The 27827-nt window shown below is 42.3% G+C and overlaps 1 protein-coding gene across 1 annotated transcript in view; it reads left to right on the top strand.

The window, feature by feature from the left end:
* LOC308083154 (CUB and sushi domain-containing protein 3-like) overlaps window positions 1-27827 on the top strand; it is a gene marked incomplete at its 5' end in the record, with an annotated part of 383054 nt that overhangs the window by 173475 nt on the left and 181752 nt on the right. Inside the window, 3 exons of the mRNA XM_080425319.1 lie at window positions 1690-1877; window positions 2274-2468; window positions 15531-15647. Coding sequence (XP_080281445.1) covers window positions 1690-1877; window positions 2274-2468; window positions 15531-15647 — 500 coding nt within the window. The remainder of the gene's footprint in view (window positions 1-1689; window positions 1878-2273; window positions 2469-15530; window positions 15648-27827) is intronic.

Genomic DNA, 27827 nt, shown 5'->3' with positions numbered 1-27827 from the left:
AGAATTGCTCCTGACCACTGTGTCAAGAGATAGCCTTCCTTCAACGTCCACTGTGATGTGTAAAAAAAAAAAAAAGTAAACAGAATTGTGCTGCAAGAGCCCACACGATTTCCTATGCTGAATGATACTCATTTGCTTTACATTATTAATTTCAATCTGAATGCTCAGCAGCGAGACTGCCAGAGCTGGGACACAGACAGGCCTGAGTGCACCTTTTATGGGCCGCCCTCACTATGACTGACTTTTGAATATTAAATTCATGGTCAAATCTTGTTGGGGTGTGTGGAGAGGGCGTGGGTGCAGCTGTGTTAACTGCCCACCCCCGCGATGCTCCTTCTATCTAGATTTGATGAAGAGAGATGCAGCATGTATCTTTTCAGACATTGTCCTTCAAATCTCTAATAGAGTTAGCACAACACTGCTTTCTCTCACGGGAGTGCAAAATGAAAGGATGGAGTTATGATTGTAAATTGGAGTTGCCTTGATTCAGCTCAAATGCAATTATCTCCAAGCTATTTACATTTCTGCCATAAACCAAGCTCATTATTTTGAAAACAAATGCTCTCTCATTCTCTCTCTCTCTCTCTCTCTCTCTCTCTCTCTCTCTCTCTCTCTCTCTCTCTCTCTCTCTCTCTCTCTCTCTCTCTCTCTCTCCCCCTCTCCCTCTCTCTGCAGTATGTGATTTGATATACAGCACTACAATATGAAACGATCTTTTCACACTGCACAGCCATTGCCGTCTGGGAAGATTTTGTGCTACTGCGGTGTCAAAACAATTTAATCTCTTCTCACCTCTTGGGAAAGATACTTTTTTTTTCATCTCAATGCTCTTTGTCTGGAGATGCAAAGCAAATCGCCTGGCATGATTCACTGCTAGCACTGCGGTGCTATTCTCCCATTATACCAAAAAAAAAAACCTAATGGAATTCTAAATTGAATACTATATCCTAGTAGTATATGGTTACTCGACAAAATTATTAGGTTTTTACACTTACACTTACACTTATATATAATATTATACATTATATATTTCTGCCTTTTACCCCCTGTTCTCCCCAATTTTAGTCGTTATGCCAATTAATTCCTCCCCACACACATTTCTGTGTGTTGTCACTGCTGTTGTACTCGCTCACCTGCCAGTGAGGAGCCCCCACCGAGAGGACGTAGAGCCTTCGTGCTGCTCCTCTCACCCAACACTCACTCACTGCTGACAGGTGCTGACCCAGCCCGTAGGAGGACAAATATCACCCTCCCCGCCTGGCTTCCCTCCCTCAAATACGGGCCAATTGTGTTCGTATAGACGTTCGACAAAGCCGGTTGCGCCGCAGTGGATTCGAACCCTCAGACTTCGCGGTGGTGGGCAGGCACTTTACCACTTTGCCACCCGAGCGTCCCTTTATTACTTTATGACTTACTAGTGGACGTGGTACTTTAGACCTGTATTATCGTTAAAATGTTACCTACTTATATTATACATTATTTTGTGCTATACAAAGATGTTGTATAGTAATGTATGTTGAACATTATTGTTGCACAGTCTGGAGTCTGCGTCACCAACATTTCACTGCTTATGCATGTATGCGCATGTGACAAAGACTGTGTCTTTGCATCTTTAATCTAAACCTCTTGCACAATCTGTGAAGACTGAGCACAATAACTTGTCTGTTCGTTTTGTTTTGTTTACCACAGCTTTAGCATTGAGCCCAACTATGACTTCCTGTACATCTACGACGGGCCAGACAGCAACAGTCATCTGATTGGTAGCTTTCAAGACAGCAAACTTCCAGAGAAGATTGAGAGCACTTCCAACTTTATGCACTTGGCGTTCCGTAGTGATGGCTCTGTGAGCTACACCGGCTTTCACTTGGAATACAAAGGTAGTTGTGGGGTCTGTCTCTCAAGTGGGATTCTGCCGTGCATTATAATGCAAAAGATTATGCGTATGGGTGACTGAAAATCGTTTCTGATGTTACAGCAGTGGGATTTAGTTGGATGTGTGATGTATATGTATTAGAGAATATGCAATTGGAAGGATGTTACACAACTAATTCCTCTGATGTCGATGCCAACTGTGAGAACAGCCGCTGATTCACCCGTGGTCATTTTCATTTCGTTTCACCAATGACAAAGTGTATTACTTTTTAATACCACAGCTTTGTTTGAGCAAATGGGTGCTCAAGTTCGTTACACCTTTCTTTTTCATCCTTGTAATTAGAAGCCCACTCTTCTTGGATAACTGTAGGTCCTAAACACTTTGTTCTTTCCTTTGGCAGCAAAACTGCGGGAGGCATGTTTTGATCCAGGCAACGTGATGAATGGCACTAGAATCGGTGGCGACTACAAACTGGGATCCATGGTGACATTCCACTGTGAGCCCGGCTACCTGCTGGAGGGGTACTCCACTCTGACGTGCATTATGGGCAACAGCAAGAGACCTGAGTGGGACAGGACCAAACCCAGCTGTCAAGGTGAGGGACAACACTGTCACTTTGCTAGGGATTTCAACTCTCTTCTTAAAGCTTGAGTTATACTTGGTTACCACATCGTGTCGCACACCGAAAACAGCCAATCTACAAGTCGCAAGCTTGTAGATCTGCTATTTTCGGTGTACGGCATTGACAGCAATTAAGTATAAATCAGGCTTCAGTGGGTTGTAGGCTAATTTAAACCAACAGCGATAAATCATGATACATTCTGTTTCAAATCTTTTTTTATTGTGAAGCACAGGGTAGGGTTATACATTTCTGTTCATATACAGTACATGGATTGCTTCCTTTTTTTTCAAAAACAAACAGACAGGTAACATGAAAAGAATACACTCAAACTTAAGCAAAAAACAAAGGGACCCCCCCCACACCTCCCTTCCCCCTCCCCAGAAGTGCTCCACAAGGATTAAATTATGATACATTCTGACCTGCATTATACAGTAGAGATCTGAGAGCTAAGTACATTATAGCTAGTTAAGGGGAGAGATACTGTAATGTTCCATGTGTCGAGATACAAGATTTCATACAATGCAACACAAATTGGGTAAAGAGATTTCAAGGTGGTCGATATTTGTTACTAAATAATTAGCAGATTTGGAGAAAATTGTAAAAAAGGGAATTGGTGTGGAAGATTGGACTGTAATCTGTGGTTGTAATCAGGTGAACCCAACGTATGCAAATGCATAACCCGTCTTCCAGGCGTAACTGAATTTCCTGCCTTAAAGACATCATGAAATTGATTTTTTGCTTGCTTTATCGTGAACTTTTCCTCTGGAACGGAGGCGTGTTGTGCCTCAACCAATTTGCAGTCTTTTTCTGACCTGTTCGCTCATGTCTGGGTCAAACTCCACATGCAACCCTGTCAGACCAAGAAAGCTCTCATTATTTGGTACATGTAGGGTGAAATTATGGCCACTGAAAGCGAGGTTTCATTCTCCAAGATGACAAACTACGTCATTTTCTATGAAGATTTGCACTGAGCTGTCAGTGAAATTGACAAGCACGTTTCCAGCTCGCGCCAGCTATCCATGGTGTGCATTTGACTCAAGTCTGCGGGTACATGAGCCACTTTCTTTCTTTTTTTTCTGTCCTTTTACTCCACATGATAGACTGTTTCTTATTGGAATATGATAAGCTACTAATGCACTTCTGTTATTAAATACATGAGCAAAGATGAATCCAGGATGAATACATCAAAACACATCACCAAATGTACGCGGTAGCGCTTGCCGTTCTAACAAGCTACACAAATTATAAACTGGAAAATAATCGTCACCATACAGGCTACTTTCCCTGGTCTATGACTATGACATATTCTGTCGATACAGGCTTTGAGACAATAGAGAAGTAATCTGTTATGTGAATGTTGATGTGATTTAAGTCTGACAACGTTTCACTGTCTATTGCTGCTTTCTGTGAGTGACGAAATGCACTGTGAAAAAGCTGCTAGTGGAAACAGTTCTGCACATATCTTGCGCACAATAACGCACGTGTGCGGACGCGCGTCTGGGGGGTTCGGGGCGTCCGTGACGGAACGAGGGCCTGACTGTGCTGAGGCCGTCTATGCTTTAGGCCGTTGGGACCGATGGGATCTACACACGCGGCTCGTGGTGCAGCCGTTTGTGTCCCGTGGTGCAGCACGAGGCAGAGAGAGAGATGCATTGCTGAGGCACGTTTATGTTACTGCATTGTCTATTTCTCACCTCACTGTTTTCAGATACATATTTTAATGTACCGTTTAAGTTTAAAACGAGAAATGCACCGTCTGCATGTAAATACAATTAGTTGAAGTGTAGGATAGTTATACTTTGGTTCACAGGATATTGAACGAAGTCTATATATAGCTTGCTGCTTAGCAGAAATGAAAATTATAAAAAATACATATTTTTAAGATATTTTAAAATATATTCTTCTGAACAGATGACAGCTTCCGGAATTGGCATTCAGTAGTTCCAGACTTTTTTTCCCCCCATTGATTAATTTATTAATCTAAGTATTATTTAATTCTCATATGGATGTGTTAGCATAGAAGTGGCATTACATAGATTTAAATAGATGGTGTCTACTCAAAAGCCTGTCCGGTGTACATAAGCTGTGACACAGACGGTCACTTAGACATATGTTGCATTGTTTGTTTAGCCTACTTATTGCGAATGGCTGCTAATTAAATGTATTAACTTTGCAGACAGAGTTATCTTTTTTTCCCCCATAGATAGGCCTATTTGATTTATGTTAAACAAATGTTATTTTGTGTTATTTCACATACAAACTTAAGCCTGTTTTCACCTCTGCAATACCTGTATGCTCAACCCAGTTCCTTTAAATAACCCTTAGGTACTTGAAAAAGAAAGAAACAACCTAAGAAACAAGGTTAATGGCATGCTCCTATTAGCAGAAAAAAGCTTGCTCGATGACAAAATTGAGGAAAATAAAAGCAAACCACGAGAGCTTTGGAAGCTATTCAACAACCTACTAGGCTGCAGCAAGAAATTGAAAACCAGGTTTACAAACATAAGCCTCAAGGTGAATGACACTCTCTTCACATCCAAACATGAAGTGAGTAAAATCCTCAACATATTCTTCACGACCATAACCTCAGATTTGGTTGAAAAACTACCCCCTCACTCTGGGTGCTATGGTGAAGAGTATGTTGACTCATTTTACGAAAAACAGGGTGTACACAAAGATGATTTTAAACTCTCCCCTGTGGAAACAGAAGAGGTGTTTAAAAAATTGAGTGCTCTTCATCAACACAAAGCCACAGGCCTCGACAATATCCCCGCCAAATTTCTAAAAGACTCAGCCGCCTCCATTGCTCCAATCATTACCCACATAATAAACCTCTCCATCATACAGGGACGGGTCCCTAACGATTTCAAAAAAGCAAGGGTGACCCCTCTGTACAAAAAAGGAAACAAATTAGACCCTGGCAACTACCGCCCTATTTCTATTCTTAGCTCCATCTCGAAAGTCATGGAAAAAATAGTCTATGAACAGGTCGATAAGTATCTTGCCGAAAAAAATCTAATCTACAAATTCCAATCTGGTTTCAGAACAAACCACTCCACTGACACATGCCTTCTCTATTTGAACGACTCTATCAAACAAGATGTCGACAAGGGCAAATATTGCGGCATGGTCATGCTGGACCTCCAGAAGGCCTTTGACACCGTTAATCACCCAATTATGATCAATAAGCTCAAAGCAATAGGTTTTGATGATACGTCAGTGAACTGGATGAGATCCTACCTGGAAGGGAGGGAGCAAGTGGTGGAAGTAAACGGCACCCAGTCCCCCCCCCCTCCCTGTGACCTGTGGTGTCCCACAAGGAAGTATACTAGGACCTTTACTGTTCCTGATATATATGAATGACATGTCATCAGCCTGCGACTGCAAACTGTTCCTGTTCGCAGATGACTCGGCCCTGCTAGTCTCGGACAGGGACAGGCTGCAGGTTGAGAAAACTCTCAGCTCCGAACTCAACAAGATCTGCATCTGGCTCTCTGACAACAAACTTTCATTACACCTGGGTAAAACTGAATCCATCCTCTTTGGGTCCAGTCCTAACCTTAGCAAGGCAGAGAGTTTCACGATCAAAGTGGGTGATGATGTCATCAAAAGAAAGGATGAAATTACCTACCTGGGCTCCATCTTGGAGGCAAACCTCTCTGGTAACAAAAACGCAGAAAAAGTGATCAAAAATGTCAACCAAACAACACGCTTTTTGTGAAGGATTGATCGTCTAATCAGTAAGAATACTCTGAAAATTCTTGCAGGGGCCCTCATTCAAGGTCATTATGATTATGCATGCACTTCATGGTATCACAACACCTCCAAGGCCTTAAAAACAAGGCTCCAAACATCCCAAAACAAACTTGTAAGGCTACTTCTTGGCCTCAATCACAAAACCCATCTAACCCCTGCTCATTTTGCTAGGATTGGATGGCTTAGGGTTGAGGACAGAGTACAGCAACTTGCTATGGGCCTGGTCTTCAAGATACACCACAACATTGGGATCCCCCTGTATTTGTCAAAATACTTCCAAAATGTTAATGCAGTCCATGATCATAACACCAGAGACAGCTCCACAAACCATGTTCAACCCAGATTTGGCTCAACTAAGGGAATGAACTCGTTCTCATGCTATTCATCAAAAATGTGGAATGCCCTACCAAAAGGAGTAAAGGAGTGTAAAACCCTACTCACTTTCAAAACTGCCCTAAAGATACACCTTCAGGAGGCTGCAATTCGAAAATGGCCCCTGTCTAAGTCTTAACCTACCCCCCCCTACCCCCCCTCCTTCATTTTCCTCTTTTGTATATATATATATATATATTTTTCTCTCTTCATACCAGTAACCTGAAAGCTGATTGTATGACATTCTGTATAGTAGTGTGTGTATATCTGCCTGCCTCTTATATTTCATCATGATTTGTGTGCATGGGGTTCTCATCTTAAACAAGCTTAGTGCTTAATGAGAGTTCCAGTTTAGTAGACCTTGTATTGTGAATTTGTACTTCCATGTACTGTTATGTACTGTCATGTACTATTCTCATGTCTTACTAAATAAACTACATCAATCAATCAATACAAATGATTATTTGACCAGTAATCCCATGGTGTACCAATCATTGGTGTACCAATCATTAAGCTAAATGCTATCAACCCATACTATGACTAGAGAGCCTACATGTATACACAGTGATCCCCTCCGTGCTTAGCAACGGATCGATAATACTGGATATTAATATTCTGTGACCAGTTGAAAAGGTAAGAAAAACTAAAATTGCTGGCGGCGGGCAAACCAGCCCGAAATAAGTCTGGCAGTGAATGAGTTTTAAGAGGTTGCATGTGGTCTTTCTTTCTTTTATTTTTTTCTCATGGAAAAATCTTTCCCCCCCCTGTTGACTGAGGATTGAATCGCCTGCTATGACTGCCGCTTCTTGAGACAGTGCTTTCTCTAATACTACAAAGTAGGAAAAACAAGTATATTGTACTGTAGCACAAAACCAGTCATAAGAATTTGGAGTTCAACACTCTCACGACGCTGGAGATGATTGTAGACTTCAGGAGAGGCCCGCCCACCCTTCCTCCACTTAGCATCGACAGCACAACAGTCACCAAGGTCGAGATGTTCCAAGTTCCTTGGGACTACATGTACCATCACCAGGACCTTATTGGGAGGCCAACATAATTTTTTCTGCCGCAGCTGAAGAAATTTCAACCTGTCATGGGCTGTGATGTTCTATTCTGCCATAGGCACTTTTCCACTGTATGCTAGCCACTCGTCTCTACTTGCCTTTTTTTGTTTCCCATTAGGTTAAAATACCTTTTTTTGTATTACCTCTGTCGAGGTTCCTAGCAAGCCTTGGCAATACCAAAAGGTGAGACTGCCAACTACTGATTCAGGTTGGTTAATCCAGACCAGATGGGGTCTGTTGCGTTAGTGTCCAAGGATATGTAATCTATTAAGTTTTTCCAATGAGCAATGTTTATGTTTCTCTTTGATTTCCAGTTAATGAGGATAGTTTTCTCGGCGACAATTAGGGCCGCAAGCCAAGGCGTAATCTATTGTGTTCATTGTTTTTATCCATGTTTGATATATCACTCAGTAAGCATACATTACTGACGGAGTTAGTGGGATGTGGCACAACAGGAGACGGGAGAGTGATTGAGTGACTTCTTTCCAAAAGTGTGCTACTGGTGGTGTGCAGTTCCAAGTGGCGTGAATGTAAATTTCAGGTTTATTTTGTGTGCACTGTGAAGAGATTTGAGATGTATTTTGGAGCCGTAGTCTGACAGGGCTATTTGACTGCTGTACACGTACCATCTCCAATAACCCATATTCAATTACTGGCTGATTAAAACTTTGTATTGTATGAAAGCTATTAGTCAATAGAATAATTAATAGCTAATTTTTGACAACTCATCCACGACACCACTTTGCACCAGTAATATGTAGTCATTTAAATCAGTTTTGATATGGTAATCAGTCATTGATTAATAAGTGGCACAAATGAACACCCCTGCTCATTAACACAAGCTGAGAATGTGAGATCACACCACATACATTTATTGGCAGATGTGTTATGTCAGTGGTTCTCAACCTGTGGTTTGGGATACCCAGGGGGGTCCCCACATGATTTTGGGGGGTCCCCAGATGACAGTGAAGTGACAATTTAAGAGCTTTTAAGACCTTTTTAATACCTAAACAAAAAGAAAGAAAGAAAAACTGGTCAAACATGGGCCAAATTGTCAAATAATATAAGAAAGAGGCAAAACATTTGAAAATAGACGCTCTACAAGCTCATAACTCCTCTTGTTGCGAGGCGTTGTGAGCTTGTAGATCTGCTATTTTCACATTTATCTGTGGAACCCAGTCAAACAAAATGTAATGCCTCAACTCCTACATTCCAAGTGCTTGTCAGGGTGGGGGGTCCCCAGTTCAAATATGATTATTTTGGGGGGTCGCAGCCTGAAAAGGTTGAGAACCACTGTATTATGTGACAGTGCTGCCAATGCTATTTATTAATAATAATAATAATAATTATGATTATAATACAAATGAAGCAAGAAATAACTATGAGCAAAAAGGAATGAAACAAAGAAAACAATATTTACAGGAATGCTTTCCGGAACATGTAGGTTTTTAAGAGTGATTTAAAAGATGTAATGGAATCAGTGAGGCGAATTGTCTCGGGTAAAGCATTCCAGAGCCTAGGAGCTCGGACGGCGAAGATCACCCTTAGTTACAAGGTGTGAATTACGGACTTTTAAAAGAGCCTGGTCTGACGACCTGGCCTTTTATCAACGCGGTGCGAACAAGCTTGTGCATCTGCTACTTACGGGAAGGGGCTACTGGCAGCATGTTGTGAAAAAAATAACAGATCTACAAGGCAACAACGCGTCGACGCGATGACGCGTTCCGGACCTTTTTACCAAACCCCCTTTCCACAGCCACGCCCCCAGCGTATTTATATGAACAGAAGTGCATGCCCACATTCCATTAAGGGTGTTTCAAAACTAAACAATGTAATAAAAATGATAACATTAGAAACTACACAGTAGGCAAAACAAACATCATAAAACAAAGTGGTTATGGAACAACTCAGTTTTTAACAGCTTCTTAAATCAATCCACTATTTTTTTTTTTATAATGGGAGACGTTTCCAGAGAGTGGGGGCTACCACTGCAAAGACTCATTCCTCATTAGCTTTTAGCCTAGTCTTTAGGACAGTCAGAAGCCCTTGAGCCGAAGAACTGAGAGATCTCACATTGTCAAGGGGATGCAGCAATTTGGATATGCAAAGTGGGGTCAGTCCATGTAGTGCTTTATAGGTGATTAAAAGGATTTTAAAATCAATTCTGCTGTTCTCTATGACCTTAAAGAATCAATTTCAAAATACTGCCTACCACCTGCAAGGCACTCAACAACAAATACTTTTTATTCATACACTATGTACCTCTACACAAGAATAAGAAGAACAGTGGCCTGTCCAGACCAGTGGCGTACCCACTGTAGAGGCAGGGCAGGAGGGCAGGCGGTTGCCTGCCCAACTAAGTGCGCGCTCTCAGTATATTCCTGAATCCTGTGTGTGTAATCGTGTACTTTAGCACAACTTTCTCATGTCCTACAGTATGACATGGTGCAATTGTAATGGCATACTTACAGTAATTCAAGCAAAGTTAAGTTAGGCCAGATCATGTAAAATAAGTTGAAAAAACCAAGGCACATCTTCCAAAAAAGTTTTAAAAGCTTTAATATAAAGGCTAGTTCGTTTTTTGGCCTTTATAGCCTTCTTCAGGGCATGCAGAAAGGACCAGATAAGTATTTAGATCTAGGGATTTCAAGGAGCTTGGCAGGGTTCATGATCGCCCTGTTGAAGAGAAAAGGCATTGAACCAGTGAACAACATTCTTTACATGACAATGAGGCGCTCGTCCTTCAAGTGATTCTACATCATTGTTTGTGCTCTAAAGAATTTAATCGAGCCATGTTGAATGAGAACTCAGTGCTCATTTGCATTGCATTGGGGACTTGCAGGAGCCCACACATCTGGGAGTATGTGTGCCATTGTTATTGCAACCTCATCGCAACAGTAGTATTTATGAAAAGTGAATATGTAAATTTTGGTCCCAAACACTATACCTCAAAAACTTCTGGCTGGATTGCCATGGATGTTGAGCACATTCATGTTCAGACATGACAGGCTAGTGCTGCTGCTCCATTGAAAGTGCATGCTGTTTTTGGGGGTTTAGCAGTTCCATTCACTCAAATGTCAGTTGAAAACACATGCAATTATCATGATGAAGTCCCCATTGTACATATCAGGTTACACATACTGGGTTTGACAAATCCTTTGAATCCAGTATTTGCCTGCAGTACCAAAATGAAGAGAATTCCATCATGTACCTGTCGGTGCAATAATTACAGTGCTGGACTGTCCAAAAATAGGCATATCAAAATTATACTTGCACGAAAAACACAGGCAAAAGGCTAAATGAACAGCAACCTAGGTACTTTACGGGCTACACCCTTGTATGAAGGGCAGCAGCTCCCTTCCTCTGCCTGTTCTCCATCCTGCCCAAACCAAACTGACTCTATGCAGCTGCAGCCATCATTTTAAAGCAGGTGGGTCATACCAAGAACAAAACAGTAATTTGTATCAGTTAACTTAATCAGGGCAAACTATGTCCCATAACTTATATACAGTTACATAATTATACTTCAAACCATTTCCATTTCATATTTCAGGCGCCACTTTACTCACACATTTAGCCCTACAATTAGAAATATTACAAGATAAAACAGGAACAAACACACCTCTCCTCCACAGTATTGGCACTTCCCAATCAACAGGATGGTTGCCAGCACTGCAGAGGAGAGACAGGTGACCAAGCCCCCAGAACCCAGTAGTTGCATTGAAGCGCATTGGACATGCTGGCCATTCATGGGTTCTGCAGCTCAAAACGGCTGGGGCTACTGTACAAGAACGAGCGAAAACGGTTTCGACCAATGGGCTAGACTCACGAGCTTGCGCACGGGGCTGCGCACCGAGGTGACGCAAAACGCGTCACTGAGGTGACGCAAAACGCGTCACAGAAGCACCAAATAGGCCTCGCCCATCACAAATCCCAACCCGGAAGAAGGGGTGATTTCGGCCCATGCGCTGGGTGAGCAACTCAATGCAAGTGGATGGGAGGGGACATCCGGTGCCCTCTATTATTTTTAACTCTATGCAGGTGACCAACAAACAATGTATTTTGTCCCACCTTTTTAAACATGTTTGAAACCATTGCAATGTCCATGGATTCATTCACATACTGGTATACAAATATGTAACGCAACACTCCCAAACAGTCACTTCCAAGCTGGCCAGTGATGATTAACACATTCCATGCCAGAGTTTAATCTCATAATGTACTCACCAGTGCCAGCGTTTTATTGTTGTTTTTTAGTTTTTTTCATGTCGCCACAGACCTCGCTAAATAAGTTAAAAGTGCGCGTTCATTTGGTTCTAAACACACAGCGGATCCGTGAGAAACAACCAGCGAAAACAGTTTCCAAATCCGTGCCGCCATCTTGAAGCTACAGCCGATACACGGTAAACAGTGATCAGCGAAGAGAAAAACAACAACCAGAGAAAATCTAGTTTTAAACAGGATCCCAGACAGGAAGCGGATACGATCGAAAAAACCGGAACCCGAATAATTCCGTTTCCGACCGGAAACCGGAAACGGAAATGGATCAAAAAAATTCGGAAAGTGCACCTGGGGCACTTAACATGGGAATCGGCGGTTCGCGTAGATCTACGCGACTGGCACGCTGCGGCTTTAAATAGGTTCGCGTAGATCTACGCGACTGGCATGCAATGTGTTAATTTAGGAGCAGTTGTGTAGTTTGATGAGTGAGTGTGCATTGTCCCTTTCAAGTCTCTATAGGGCACGGGCTGCCCTGTGACATACTGTACCTCTGATAAGTTGGATATGTCCAAATTATTCCATTAACTTTTATATCTATCAGACTGAAATGTAGAGTACTGTTGGGCTTGGGGTTAACCACCATTATACAACAGGTAGTTCCGACGAAGCAATCTGATTGAAGCGATCTATCCGTGCTTCAAACAAGCATGCCAGCACACCTAATCAAAGTATACAAATCAGCTGCACTGATCAGACGGAGTTAGAATTTGAATTTATATCGAATATCTTAAATACAATGAGAGTGAGCTAACAGTTAACTTTTATGTGTCCAGTCTGAGAAAAGTTGTCTAGTGTGGCTGAGTAAACAAGGAGTCTGTCTGTATGTCAGACGGACCCTGTGTATTTCCAGGATAACAGAGATAACACTTGCAGAAAGGTTGTTATTTTGAGAGAGAAATGTCCCGCAATATGAATACATTTTGATATGTTTTATTTTGGTGGTAACTTTTGTATAATCGCAATATTGCACTCGAGGGTGTGCTTTAGCGTGATTATTGGCACTTCAGTGATGCTTGCGGAACTCGGCTATATATAACACACACCCTCTAGTGTAATATTGCTTAATCATACCTAATCAATAACATCAAATCAATTAAAAACCTATAATTGTGGTGACGATGAAGCATTCATTCTACATGATTTGCATTTGATGTGAATAAGATAAAGTTTGTTTGGCCAAAATGTTGACAATATTCAGATCTTGAGGACAAAATACATTAAGATTTTACTTAATTCAAAGTGCAATGGAGCCTGCCTTGATAGATTGCCTCAGGATTACACAATAACTCCCTCTCAGCACTGTGCTGTAGTGAAATAAATGCACAGGTTTATAGAGTACAAAGTGTAATTACCCTGTTTTTGGCATTTATATTATACCTACCTATTAAATTAATCACGATTAAAAATCACAGGATGCCTCTAAATCTTAGTGATTCACTGACCCATGAATCTGATAACCATTACTAGCGTTCCTATTTTAGGTATGTCATTATGAGCAAAAATGTGGGCGAAATTTACCAAAAAGTGTCCATCTACAAGCTCTTAACGCATTACAACGTGTTGTGAGCTTGGAGACGGACTATTTTTGCCATGTGACACCATTGTACGTCAAAGTATAAAATATGGCTTTGAAGTTTTTATAGCTGGCAGGTTGATGATCTCACGGTGTGCAGTGTTCCCACCTTTCTCACACAGCACTACGTCACGGAATGTTTGACAGATCAGTCTGGATTGGATTCCTGCTTGCCTGTCACCGCAGATGTTTGATTACATGCCTTGTGCGGCTCCAACAACCAAACTTTGATTAATTGTTTATCAATCTCAACATTACAGCCTCCACTCGCCTCTGTTCCTCCTCCCCCGCCACTCAGTGGAACGTTGTGACATGTGCATTGTGTTAGCCACATGGGGTTCGGAGCAGCTGGTGACAGCTTCACTCCAACAAATGAGAGTGTGTTTGTTTACAGTTGAGACTCCCCCACCTGCTGGCTCGGTCCGTGAGGTCTGAGGCGACTGCATTAAGAAGCTCTGCAAATTAGCTACATCATTAGCGGCTTAAGATACTGTATACGTGCGCCTGGATATGATGCAGGTGTAGGACCGACCACGGCTGACCGACCGTATCGGTGCTGATGCAAGCGAGCGTGAGGGCACTGAGGAAGGTTTTGAGATGCATGACAGAGGAACAGAAGACATCACCAAACACGCACGCACGCACACGCTCGCGCGCACACACACACACACACACACACACACACACACACACACACACACACACACACACACACACACACACACACACACACACACACACACACACACACACACACACACACACACACACACACACACACCCGCACACACACACACACACACACACACACACAGTAATCAGTACATACTTCTTCAGTGCACAATACATTGCAAAACATTGTTATGCATTTTTTTCCCACCAATGCACACTTCACTATTATTATTTAAAACATCAATTCCTTAGAGTGAGCAATTGAGATAATAATGGGGCCCCCTGCTGATTGTAAGTCTGTTTCATTTGAAGTTGTCAACAGTTAGAAAGCACACCGCTGGTTGTTATTATGGACTTATTTCAATGGCAGGCTTGTGGAATATGTTTGAGATTGCTTGCTTCTGTATGTTTTGTTGATTGATGGTGTTTTTGACTTTGTCTGAATGCCAAAATAACTTTTCAGTCCCTGGCTGTGTGAACACAACTAATCGACCCCTCTCAGTTTTGTAGGCTCACTAATATTGTATTAGTCAGGGTGCCTGGTGCCTCAGCCAGTTAGTGCACAGACCATAATGCTCCTTGTGAGCATGAGGACCAGGGTTCAAATCTGACCCCCGCGTTGTACTGTATCTCAGGTGTCTTCTCCGCTTGGTTTCCTGTCTCTCTTAGGCCTGTCCCCGACTAAGGATTTGTTTAGTCGAATCTAATTGGCGACTAATTGCCAATAGTCGACTGGCAGTCCATTTTGGGCCAAAATAAATTTTATTTCAAAGGGCCAAGTCTACACAGTTTGTTTTCTCTCTGGAAGAGGTTGCACATGAACTCTGCCGCCGCACTGAGGCGCTCCAACACAAACAATACCAATACAAAGACGAGGAATAAGAAGAATAAAGTGGAAGTTACGTGTGGTTGCAGGTGTAGACTTGGCCAAAAAACAATTAATTTTTTGGCCCTTTAAAAAATAAAAAATAGACTAGATTCGACTAAGAGACACACAGTCGACTCGGACCCCCCGCGACTAACCAGTCGACTATTCGACTTAGTCGAGGTCAGGCCTAATCTACACTGACCTATCTGAAATAAAGCATACAAATGCCAAAAATAAATCTTATAAAATCATATTAGTCAGCAGTTAAATGTTCAACAATGACAGATTTTCGTTTCACCTTTATTTATTTATTTTCTTCCTTTCCTAGTTTGAACTGCTTACCTGTGCAGTTGTGCCACTTAGAATGGATTTGCTGTTCTACTTTATTGCCTTCTTTCCCCAGGTATTTTAATCATGTGTGTCTGTTTGTTTCCCTCCTGCTCCCTCAGCTCCTTGCGGAGGTCACTCGACAGGATCAGAGGGCACAGTGCTGTCCCCAAACTACCCACATAATTACACCGGTGGCCAGAGCTGCGTCTATGACATTTTTGTCCCCGGAGACTTTGGTAAGCATTTCAATCACTGTCTTCACTATGCTGCAGAAAATGTACGATTTGCACAGCTGTGCTATAGCTTACAGCTTTCCGATGTTGGCCATTGCTGGGAGATAGTATGGCTACAACAGCCAAACATTGAGAGTGTGCAAGGGTATTGTTTGTGTATATTTTGGTCTTAACCACATGACACTAGCATCATTATTCTGGTCAAAGAGATTTGCTATAGAAGGAAAAAAGGAGGGGGCCTAGTATAGACCCCTGGGGGACTCCGGTCAGCGAAGTACGTATAGAGTTTAAGTGGTTTTAATGAGGAGAAAAGCCAAACAGTTATGTCTGTAGAAATTGAGGTTTACTCTCAAAGCACATCATGACTGACAGTATATTGCAAAACCACTTGCATAATACATTTCCCTGTAGAATGTAATTTCCATTGCATGCGAGTCTGAGACTTGTTCTTTTTTGTCCTACAGATTGGATTTAGTATCTGTCAAGGTTACAGTCATAGTGGCTCAGGTTAAAATGTTTATCTTCTGCTGCATTAGTATGCAGCCCTTGTATGCTGCCTCTGACAATTGAACAGGCCAAGATTCGTGCCAGCAGCTATACAATAAGTTCCTTGGCCATGGTCAATGAAGGTCATTTCCGTTGCTTGCGGTGCTGTTTTTCCAATATAACTGTGTTTCAACTATGCATACAGTAATACTCTTGGTTCGTTCTCCATACCACCATGCATGGGTGATGAGGAGGAGACACTCTTTCCAGTCGCTCCCCAGTGTTATACACGAGTCAAAACATGACCTAAGGAAAGGCAGAGTTTGGTCTCTAGCGAGAAGCGTGAAAGCAGAATAGGATCAGGGCGAGAAAAAATGTATTGTGTCAACATGAAAAATGCTCCATATATGGGTATTAATGGAGAGGAAGGTCAAGCAGCAGAATGCTGTGGGGAATGGACAGAGCAGGCAAACTCACGTGTGCAGAGTTAATCCAAGCACCTCTTTATGTTCATAATTCAGCAGTTCTTCAGACGAACATGATGCACTTCTGCTCAATATTCCATGTTGGTCATAAAGAGATTTTCAAATTGCAGGCAGGGATTTTTATCCTGTAAAGCTCAATGCTTCCAAAACACAAATTAATCTTCTGTGTGATGATCCAGCACGGCAATTTAGATCCTCCTCTGCCATTTGCCACTTCTCAGGGAGTCCAGGAGCCCGTATTTATTTTTCAGAAATCTGCATGTGAACATGGCCTTAATGCTTAAACTGCCAGCAAAATGCTTAATGGGGTGTGGAAGTCACTGAGCAAAACCTGCACCTGGGCCTTAGATTTTATTCCATTGAGACTCATGAAGTACAGTTTCAGAGGCTATTGAGAAGTCTCACTGATGACAAATAAGATTTCTACCATGGCATGACTTGAGGGAGATGTAGGATGGCCTAATAAAGCAACTGGAATCCACAACATGGATACAGCAAATCTGTATTTCCCATCAAGAATGGTACATCATGGACCTGAAACTCTTAAACTGTCAATTTAAAAGCCTCAAATATTATAATATTTAATGTGGAGTTAGCAAACTTATACTCTCTTTGTGTATCAACAATATTTATGGTGGGGCACGGTGGCACAGTCGGTAGTGCTGTCGCCTCACAGCTAGAAGGTCCTGGGTTCAATTCCCGCAGGGGACGCTGTGGGCGCTGGGGGCGTGTTCTCTCCTCCGCGTCATCAGTGCCCATACCCAAGGTGGGGTTGGCGAAAGGGCCTTTCTGTGTGGAGTTTGCATGTTCTCCCCGTGTCTCCTAGGGTAGGTACCCTCACAAAAACATGTAGTAATCCTGGTCACTATACTGCCTCCCCCTGGCCAGCCGGGGCGCCTGATGGAGGGGAAGGGAACTGGTTGGAATAACGTGTTCCTTCCACGCGCTACGTCCAACCAGGGAATCCTCTCCCCTGTCAGGTGACAAGAAGGTCAGTTGGCTCTCATGCATTGAAGGAGGCATGAGCTCAGCCCTGGCCTCCCTAGGTTGGCAGAGGGAAGGTAGTTCCCAGGATTACATAGACAATTGGCACTGGGTGTAAAAAATAGGGTTACAAAATCGTGGGATAAAAATTTAAGTAAAAAATAATAATAATAATAATATTTATGGTAAATATTTGAATCTCTGATACATCAGGCAAAAGACAAATTATAAGGAAAGTAGATCCTCTGAGTTACTCTTGTAATAACTCGCCCATACTATTGCAGTAAGATAATTAAAAAAAAGCATTGAGATGGACACTAACGTATAATACAACGTATCAATAACATTTCTAGAAAGAAGATGTTTTGCTGATGATGATGCTCATGATTTTGCTAGCTGTCAAGCTAATACGATATTACCAGGAGAATTTCTCAACAATGAATACACATACAAATCTGGCATACTGTAGGAAACACTCTGTAGAACTCAGACATGACATCTTTGAGATTGGCATTAAACCGATTTCCAAGTTGAAAGATTATATGAGCTCTTTTTGACGTTGAGGGATGATTCATTTACATTTTCAGTAAATACTCCGGTTATCAAGCATGTGTCTAATTCTGTTGCATGTATGACCTGTAGCGTGCCATAATCCTTTAAGACATTATAGTGTCAAGCTGGTTGAACTGGCAGCTAAAGTTCAGTGGGAAATATAATCAAAGAGTTCAAGCCCAATGACCTGAGGGATTTATACCTGGGGGTTGTCAGCATTACATGGATGGATGTTTTTTACTGTCAACGTAAAGCTACAGAGGATTAGACAGGCCTTAGCAAAGACATATTCCAACATGGCTTCAAATAATTGAAGTTATGTTGAGAGCACTCACTGTTACTTTCTCTGAAAGAAAAAAAACACAAAACAAAATACAATAAAATAGCCTGTGCCTCCCTTAGGCCAAACTTCACACTTGCACACACGTTATCTCAAAATTTAAAGGTTTAATGACATTCACTTTTACACCACATTCAAAGTATTTGTCCTGGTCCTTCAAAAGTATACAAAAAGTTTTAAGTGAAAATTCCATTCCAGTGATCAATGGCAGGTGTTTTTCTCTCACATTTCTAAAGCCTTTTCAACTGCAATGAAAAAAGAAATCTTTGCCTGCGGGTGTCGCTGGTGAGGGATTTTGCCTGTCAATCATCGCCTCTGCTCCGCCCCCCCCCCAAAGGAAAGGATAGGGGAGGGGAGGGGCGAGGAGGAGAGTGGGCGGGATTAATCGACTGTGACCTCACTGTCGAAGGGCCAAGCTCAGATTACTTTTCAGCCTAATTATTCAGAAAACCCCAGACCACAGAAAATCCACTGAATGTTCTAAGTTCAGGTTTTTTGGGTGTAATTGAGGTCATAAAACCCCAAATAAAACATTGAAAATAAAAAAAGTGAAAATGAATGTCATGATACCTTTAAGGGACAGATTGCCATGAAACTTGCTCAACACATTCATGCTCCTTGGAAGATGAACCCCATGTGTGGCCCCATGACCTTTCCTCTAGTGCCAGCCTCAGACCAAAATATCAACTTTTAACACAAGATACCTATTCCAGGATGAACTCTATTGATTTTGGTTACCCCATGGCTTTTCCTCTGGCGCCACCCTTTGGCCAAGGAGAGTGTAAGGAGCAGCATACACTTTAGGCCAGGATCAGCTGGAGGGGCTTTTAAACTCTTAGGGCCCATTTTTGGCAATTGAAGGTGCGGAGCGCGAGTCTTAATTTGCGTTGTGGGTGTGTCCACACAGCAATTTTACTAGTTAGGGGTCACATTATTTGAGCGCAAACACGAGCACACAAGCCACTACTAGGTGGTGTTAAGGCTCTGAATTACAGTTGTCGATTACAGTAACGATTGTTAATTGTCCACTGAGCAGAGACAGATAAAGAAAGCCAGGACACAAGGGTTCGCGCCATTCTTACAGGATGAAAGGTATTATGAAGAGATATTCAATCAGTAATAAAGTGTCGATTAAATGTATTCTACACTTTGTAAATATGTATCTTATGTATCTATTCTAGGCGCATCTTAATCCCAATGGTGCGCCTTGCTTAAATACTAAGGAAACAGTTGCGTTCTTGCTGGTCTGAAGGCAGAGCACAAATTGCATGTACTGTAGCTCTAGGCATAAGATAGCAGTGCACTCTGATTGCGCCAGACTACGCCTCGTTTTAGGACCAACACACCCATCTGCATTAAATAGGCGCATGATCATTTGATATTTAGACAACGGGAGCACAAAGTGTATAAAGGACACCTGTGCCATTCAGAAGATTAACACGTGCGCTGTCGCTAGTGCCGCATTACCCCAGGCGGAAGATAGGGCACTTAGGGCTCTATTCAGAGCCAGATTTGAACAACCACTAATTAGGGATTTCGGACTAGGCAAGAGGCGTTTCCCCGCAAAATTCGGTATTCTATGGCACCCCCCTCACCCGCCAAACACCTGAGCTACCCGTTACATTATGCATAGGTGTGGTTTGGGCGTTACAATGATAAAACCAATCACCGTGCCAGAAGCCATTGCCTTTAAGAGAAGACTGCGCTAGCCGTCATCCCGATCCAATATATGCTCTAGCCTATCTACCTGTCTGCACTGTTGCCTGGTCTGATTATTATAAGCCACATTGGGCTTGTTTTCCTTCTTTTTTTTTAATCCAAATACATTTTTATATTAATTTGTAGCCTATTGTGTTCACAATAAGCTTGTCATATTAGTCAGATCCGGAATAGTATATGAAAGCCATTTAAAATATGTATACTATTGGTACACACTGGCTGCTCCCAAATAATTAATTACATCATGTTGCGACAACGCTCCTACGTGGTACACAGACAAACAGTAGCACATGGGTATAATAAATTGGACAGTTTTAGGAAAGGTCTATACTATAGCCTATGTACTCACGTTGGCTGTTATCGTTCTATTTCCACCGTTCTAATGGATTCCAGGGGTGTGTAAACATCTCTGAAGTTGCTCCATAGTTTCCTCTGAAGTGACGCAGTTTTAAAGTTAACTTACATCCATATTGTCCCCGTTATCTTTCATCATCCACCTTTGTTCAGTAATCCCGAACAGAGCTAAACTTTAAGTTTACATCAATCAAAGCCTCTCAAACCCAGACACATTGCTGCGATGCGTATGTGCGTCGCCTACCCAAAATAACAGACATACAAGCTATCAACGGCGCTGCGTCATGTCGTGTCGACAGCTACAGATCTGTTATTTTGGACAGCATACAAACGAGGCGCGCGCGCGCCACGGAGTAGCCTATCACTAAACCAAAAACATTACATTACGTGGTCAACAACATACTAGACATGTAACTTGCTTGGAGCTTAATGCAGTGGTTCTCAACCTGTGGGTCGAGACCACAATGGAGCACCCAACGCCTGGCGAGCTTGTAGATCTGCTATTTTCACAATATTTATCTGTGGAACCGAGTCAAACAAAATGGGGGGGTCCCCAGTTCAAATATGGTTATTTTGGGGGGTCATGAACGTAGCGTTTGCATGGGAGGCGTTGTGAGCTTGTAGATCTGCTATTTTCAAATAGCTGATGTATATGTTAGAGTGCTCATGTGGCCCATAGTCGCTTGACTCGCTTCTTTTGGGCTGGTTTTCCTAGACCTGGTTGCTTGTTAGTTGTTTTTCCTCACAACACTGGCACTGATGATAACTAGACGGCAGCCGTCATAGAATCAAAATGACCCCGCTGGGAGTGGTGGTGGCGTTTGTGGTAGAGTGACCATGGGTTTGTATGAAGAGAGATAGCGCATTTGCGGTAGAGTGAGCATCGGTTTATATGAAGAGAGAGAGCACATTTGCGGTAGAGTGAGCATGGGGTTGTATAGAGAGAGATAGCGCATATGCGGTAGAGTGAGCATCGGTTTATATGAAGAGAGAGAGCACATTTGCGGTAGAGTGAGCATGGGGTTGTATAGAGAGAGAGAGGCATTTGCGGTAGAGTGAGCGAGCATGGGTTTGTATAAAGAAAGAGCGCATTTCACACACAGATCATTCATATATTACCAAGATTTAATGAGAAATAAGGCTTCTTTAGAAAAATGACTGACGGGCTGGGCTGGGTATAATTTGTCAATTATTAGTCGAGCCGGGCTGAAATATTTAGGGGATATGAAAGCTCTAGTTAGTAGTTTGAAGTGCTCATGTGGCCTTAGAGTTGCTTCTTTTTGTTTTCATAGACCTGCGGACTGCGTTGCTTATTTCTCTCCAAGGCTGGCAACACGGCTCATGGTCCAACGCACAAAGCCATTGTAGTGTCTGTGTGCACTTGACGGGTGATTTTATAAACCAGCGGGTGCTTCTAGAATCCACTATCCCCCGTCCCCAAGCCGTACCCATGTGTGTCTGTAGAATTGCAATGTGGGGGATATAGCAACAACACGCCCACAGGCACACCTCCACGCGCAAATAACGGCGTCGGCATAATGGTGACGGGTAGAGCAGGTGCTAGAATAACCTATTGGGGCGGCGCAGGTCCATTATCCCGATTTAACGGGGAATTTTTGGCCTGAGAATGGGGCCGTTAGTCTTGTTACACTCACAGACATCATACATACAATACTATTGTATGCATATTATGAATAGATTAACTGCATACCACCCAAGCTCTTATTGTTTTCTGAATAATTATCTAATACAGACGCACACTGCAGTGCCAGCTATGCAGTTGGTGTACCAACAATATATGCATTGTGGAAGCTCACTGCAGGCCACTTCATCTCTGCCGAATCCCCACATCTAGCATACGAAAATTGATTTTTGTCTTTCTGCACAATATTTATGTGATAATATATTCACATTTCAGCTGCGTGATTTTACTGTTGATGTTGATTTTACCCATTTGGACAGTAAGTGCATACATGTGCAGGATGATGTGCATTTGTATTCATAAAACACAAATTGTTAATCATAGCAAAGACGAAATGGAATAAATAGATTTGGAGGGGCAAACTGCAGTTCCTGAAACACATAATAAGCTCAGTGAATAAAAAGCTGCACATTCATTTGTGACCCATCATTTTGTTGAAGGACCATGCTTATATGTGTGCTCTTTGCGTTACTAATTTTGTTTTTCACTGTTCGAATGTCATTAAGGTACAGTGCGTATCTGGCTTGCCTTTTAATGTTTAATTATTCTGTCCGAAATAATGGTTGTAGTCATATTTCAAAGAATAGCTCCACTTTTTGTATCTTCTTTTTTTTTAGATGAATTATCTGTGGCAGCCAACCTGTGCCTTGGGCACTGCTTGTAAACACAGGACAGCACTGCCACAGAGGATTGCACTGTCTTTTGTTTACAACACCAAGTATTGGGATATTACTTTTTATTTGTTCTGTTGTTCCTTAAAAAGTAAAAGGGTTTGGCAAACCCTCTCTCTCCCTCTCTCTCTCTCTCTCTCTCTATTTCTCTTTCTCTCTCTCTCTCTCTCTCTTTCTGTGTCTCTCTCACCAGTGTAATACAAACGGTAGTCTACAGAGTTTCCTTTTTCCCCCCTTTTTTTGTGTATGCTTGTATTTGGTCTTGGGTCTACATTTCTTTGGTGTTGCATAACACCTTTCTTAAACGAAGTTTACAAAGGCCTTTACATAAATAAAACTGAAAACGGGGACTTCCAGGTAAGCGTTGTAAGTAGGGGTGTGCCGATATATCGTCCCGCGATATATCGCGATACGTTTTCCTGACGATATGTATCGTTTTGGGGGGAAAAAATATCGTTTTGATTTTTTGATTTTTTTTTACAATAATAATAATCAGGCATGCAAACAGCCCCGAGGTGAAAAGGGTGACAACATGTTGTTTTTTTTCGGGTCAGGTGTCACACTATTGCCCTATTTGGATTCAAAACGGCTAGTGGAAGCTGAAAAGCTACAAGTTTGCATGTCTGAATAATGCAAAAACAGAAATATTTGTTTGCATTTGCTTTTTTTCTCCCCCATATATTTTCATAATAAAAAATTGCGTATCGTATCGTATCGAAATCTTATCGAAGTTGTGTGCCCAATATCGTATCGTATCGTTTGGTGAAATTAGTGTATCGGCACACCCCTAGTTGTAAGGGATGGCAGCTTAGTCTCCTTCCTGTCAAGGGCAAAAGTGCCCCCAAACCAAATTCAATAAAACTCTGAATGAGTGGAAAATGGCAATACTACGGTAGGAGGTCATGCCGAAGTGCTGCACAAGGGCTTAGCTAATATTACCAAGGAACATTTTTATTTTAAAGGTCAATTTGTTTTAGGATGCAGTTCCATTGTCCTCTCTCTCTCTCTCTGCCTTACTCCAGGTATAGAGAAGTAATAGATAGAAGAGAACTGAAGCTCTGACCTTTTTTCTCCAAACCCATGGTATGCTAGTCTAATTTAACAAATGTCAATGTGATGAAATAGGTAAGCGGTGCGTTGATGGCTTGTTATCACCAAAGAATCTCAAGTGGCATTCCGTCGAAAGAATTAAGGCCGTTTCAGACGGGAAGCGATTTACGCGCCTAGTCATTCATTTTCAATGAGAGGCGGGCGATTAGTTGGGACGCACAGAGAATTTGAAGGCCGGAGATGCAAGTGGGCGCTGTCCCGTGAAATTCTTGTGCTTGTTTCGTGCACACTCCTGCGGGCGACAAGGGCTGGATTGTGGTCAGCTTTTTTTAGCCTGAGGCTACGAGCTCAATCCATGGTCTTGAAGGGCGGACCCAAACACAGCCGCCTGGATTTGTGCGTGGCTTCCTATTGCTTCACCAATCTATGTCCCCGCCTCCCCTCCCCTCCCCCCCTCGGCCTGTGCACGGAGCACGCTGACGTCACCAAATTTAGAGCGACGCCCCTCTGCACTCTGATTGGTTAGGAGATAACCAGGTCCAAGACCATCGTTCCTGCATCGCTCCCCCAGGCTTTTTTTCTTTTGTAACAAAAAAAAAAGCCTGGGTTTTCGAGGCTAGCTTTTTTTGACTGCACATGAGGGGCACACCGCGATCCCGCTGACCCAAGCGAGAACGCCCGTGTCAATCGCTCCCCGTCTGAAACAGCCTTTATTCAGCGAGCTCCTGAACCACATCACTTTGTCTGTAGTGGGCTGACCAATGCCCGACAAAGGCATCCCACCACTGATATCCCTGGCGATGTTTTGCTTACTGCGAGAAACCTTTGAAATTGAACAGCCCCATCGCACACCCCAACAACACTCAGCACAGGGCAGCAATCCCCATGCCATTGTAGTCAATCTACTCTGTTTCTCTGACATGGTCAAGATTATTGACGCAGCTTACGGTCCACTACAATATGAAAATTTAACTATCATGGTTTTAGAGATATGTTTACAGCAATGTGCAAAAGGAGGGAAGCATTTACACCAAGGGAAAGGACATTTCTTTAAGATTGCTATATCCAGCCACTTTTATCATGAATCTTGAAGGTTGAAAACCTGCCTTGCCTTCTCTACTCTTTTGTCATTTATGATCACCATCTGTTACACGTACAGTTAACATTTCCCTGTTGACTGCCTTTTATACACTCCAATGCAGGACACGTACATGGGACTGTGTAACGTTAATCTGGATTTATTGCCTACCTGGTTACACCCCACTTTTTGATACTGCTCATGGGTTTTTGTTATTTACCTCTTGGAATGAAAAATATAAGTAGTATAATCTCACATGAAATATTATGGGATGCTTTGAGACAGGTCGTGTTGTTTAAAAGTGGTGAAGACAGTTATTACCCTGTCTCTTGTTTTTAAATGAACCTGATCTACTCATCAAGTTCAAGTTCAAGTTTATTATGTCCCAAACTGGTCAATTTATGTTACAGCAGATAATAAGAAACTCCAAGACACAGTAAACATACATGCACAAGACACACATAGACATAGACATAGTCACAAGATCCAGATAATAACTACTAATAGCTACCTCCTCCTGCTGCTATTATTATTGATGGCACGAATGGAAGTACGAATGGATCTACTCAGTAATCATTACGAACTACTACTCTAGTAGATTATACACCTGGTGCACGTGTTAGGCTCTCTGCAAAAGCTGATTACTGACAAACTAATAATGAATAGCTGTATGAAAATACTGAAGGGAGCGGAATTTGGAGGGCAATGGTAATGATGGTATGGTGGGGGTTGGTTGGTTGGTTGGTTAATAACAAATTAGAGCCTAGAAACAGAGTTGGAACTGCATGATATTAATCACAGATTTTCAAAGTCACGGTACATGATAGACAATAAGCTACAGTATTCATCATTGGGGGGAAAAAAATATATCTAAAACAATTACATTATCATCAGAGATTAGTAATCTTGAAAGGGAAGGATTGAATATGATATTCTTACCACCAGTGTGGTTTAAAATGCTATGACTATATGCTATTTTATTGTGAGCATTTTGATAAGCCTGGCAGAGCAGAAAGGAATAAAGCTCAAGATGTCAGTGATAGTTGAGCTTAAAGAGGGTGTTACTGCTCAAAAGTCTAAACATAATAATGAGGCCGCGCCGCTTTGTGACTTTTTGTCAGACTGAACACCTGTCAGGGTGAGGATACTCAAAATATGAATGCATTCTTAGTGACTTTACATTCCAGGGATAACAGGGGAGACATGTGACAGTCTGGAAGCTAAGATCACTGAACAGGGAGTTCTAGATGCAATAGTAAAACTCAGGAGGTAAATCACCAGGACCAGACAGGTTCCCTATGTACTGTCTCAAAACCATGATCATTTTGTGTCAAAAAATATGTGGTGAAAATCACAAAAAAAGTTATTAAATATAATTAGATTAAATTATTGATTAAATATTCAAATATCTTTTGACACAGAATCAAATGTTTTATGGTCATGATTCACCAGAAGCCTGGATGGCTTGGTTCTAGGCTTAAAATGATAATAAATATTTTAGGAAATCTATGGGAAAAATGAATGGGTTTTCTATCTGTAGCAACACCAAATGGCCGCCTCTGCTATGCCCTATGGCAAGTGCACAGGCTAAGGTGGACTCTGTAGAGGTGAGTTCTATCTGCAATGGGGAGTTCATTCCACAGTTTGGGAGTCAGAAGGGAGAAAAGTCTGGGAAGTGTGGAGCGTTTTATAGGGAAGGTTCTGACAGCTTCCCTGTGTTAGCTGATCTGAGTGAGCTGGAGTGATTGTACTGTAGGGTTGGATCAGGCTTTGAAGATTTGGGGGTGCCATACCTCTGGTTGCTTTCTAGGCCAACCAGGCGCGCCAATCCCGGGGGGACGGGGACGGAGGGGACATGTACCCTCCAAGCGTCAGATTTGTCGCCCCCATGAGTCATTTAGGAGTTATTTCGAATATTAAATAAATAAGAATTTTAAAATACGTGTTTAATAGAATTTAGAACTCATTCCCACAAACTTGCTTTTTGAAGGATTTACTTTCTATTTGTACACTGTGCTGAACTGTGCACTGATGCAAGAAATAGTTAACTTTATAGCCTTTCCTTCTGTGAGCCCGATGCTCACGTACATAATGCATGCATGCAGCTATGGCTGGAGGTGTCAACGGGGCCGCCGTGACTTCGCGCAAAGACACCCGACTTAGTATTTTGAGGGCAATTGATTAATTAATTAAAAAATATATTAATTCAAACAATTATACCCCTCCAGGGTATAATCGGATTTGCCCCTTGAGGCCAACATCAGTGTTTTGTACTCTGTGGGAGACAATGGAGAGAGCGGAGAAGGGAGGAGACGTGAAAAGTTTGGCTGGTTGAAGACCAATCGTGCTGCAGAATTCTGGATCATTTGGAGGGGCTTAAGTGCACATGCCGGGAGGCCAGTAAGGAGTGAGTTGATATGACTGAGGTCTGGGTAAGGACCTCGGGTGACTTCTGGGTGAGGAAGGGTCTGATCTTTCGAATGTTATAGAGTTTAAACCATACAGGATCGAGTGGCCACTGCAATGTGTGCCTTGAATGAGAGCTGACTGTCCAGGACAGCACCAAGGTTCTAGGCCGTTGGAAACGAAGTCACCAGGGCGTTGTCTATGGAAATAATTTAGTTAGATCCTGCATGGGGCAGGACTTGCCTGGGAAGAAGAGAAGCTCTGTCTTGTCTGGGTTTGAGGTGGTGAGAAGCCATCTACTGTGAGGTGTCAGCCAGACATGCAGTGATGCACACTGAGGCATGGTGATGAGTGGG

This window comes from Gymnoscopelus braueri, assembly GCF_963280865.1.
Source record: "Gymnoscopelus braueri genome assembly, chromosome: 4".
Taxonomy (NCBI): Eukaryota; Metazoa; Chordata; class Actinopteri; order Myctophiformes; family Myctophidae; genus Gymnoscopelus; species Gymnoscopelus braueri.
Note: the sequence above shows the minus strand (reverse complement) of the source record. Positions and strands in the feature narration are given on the sequence as shown.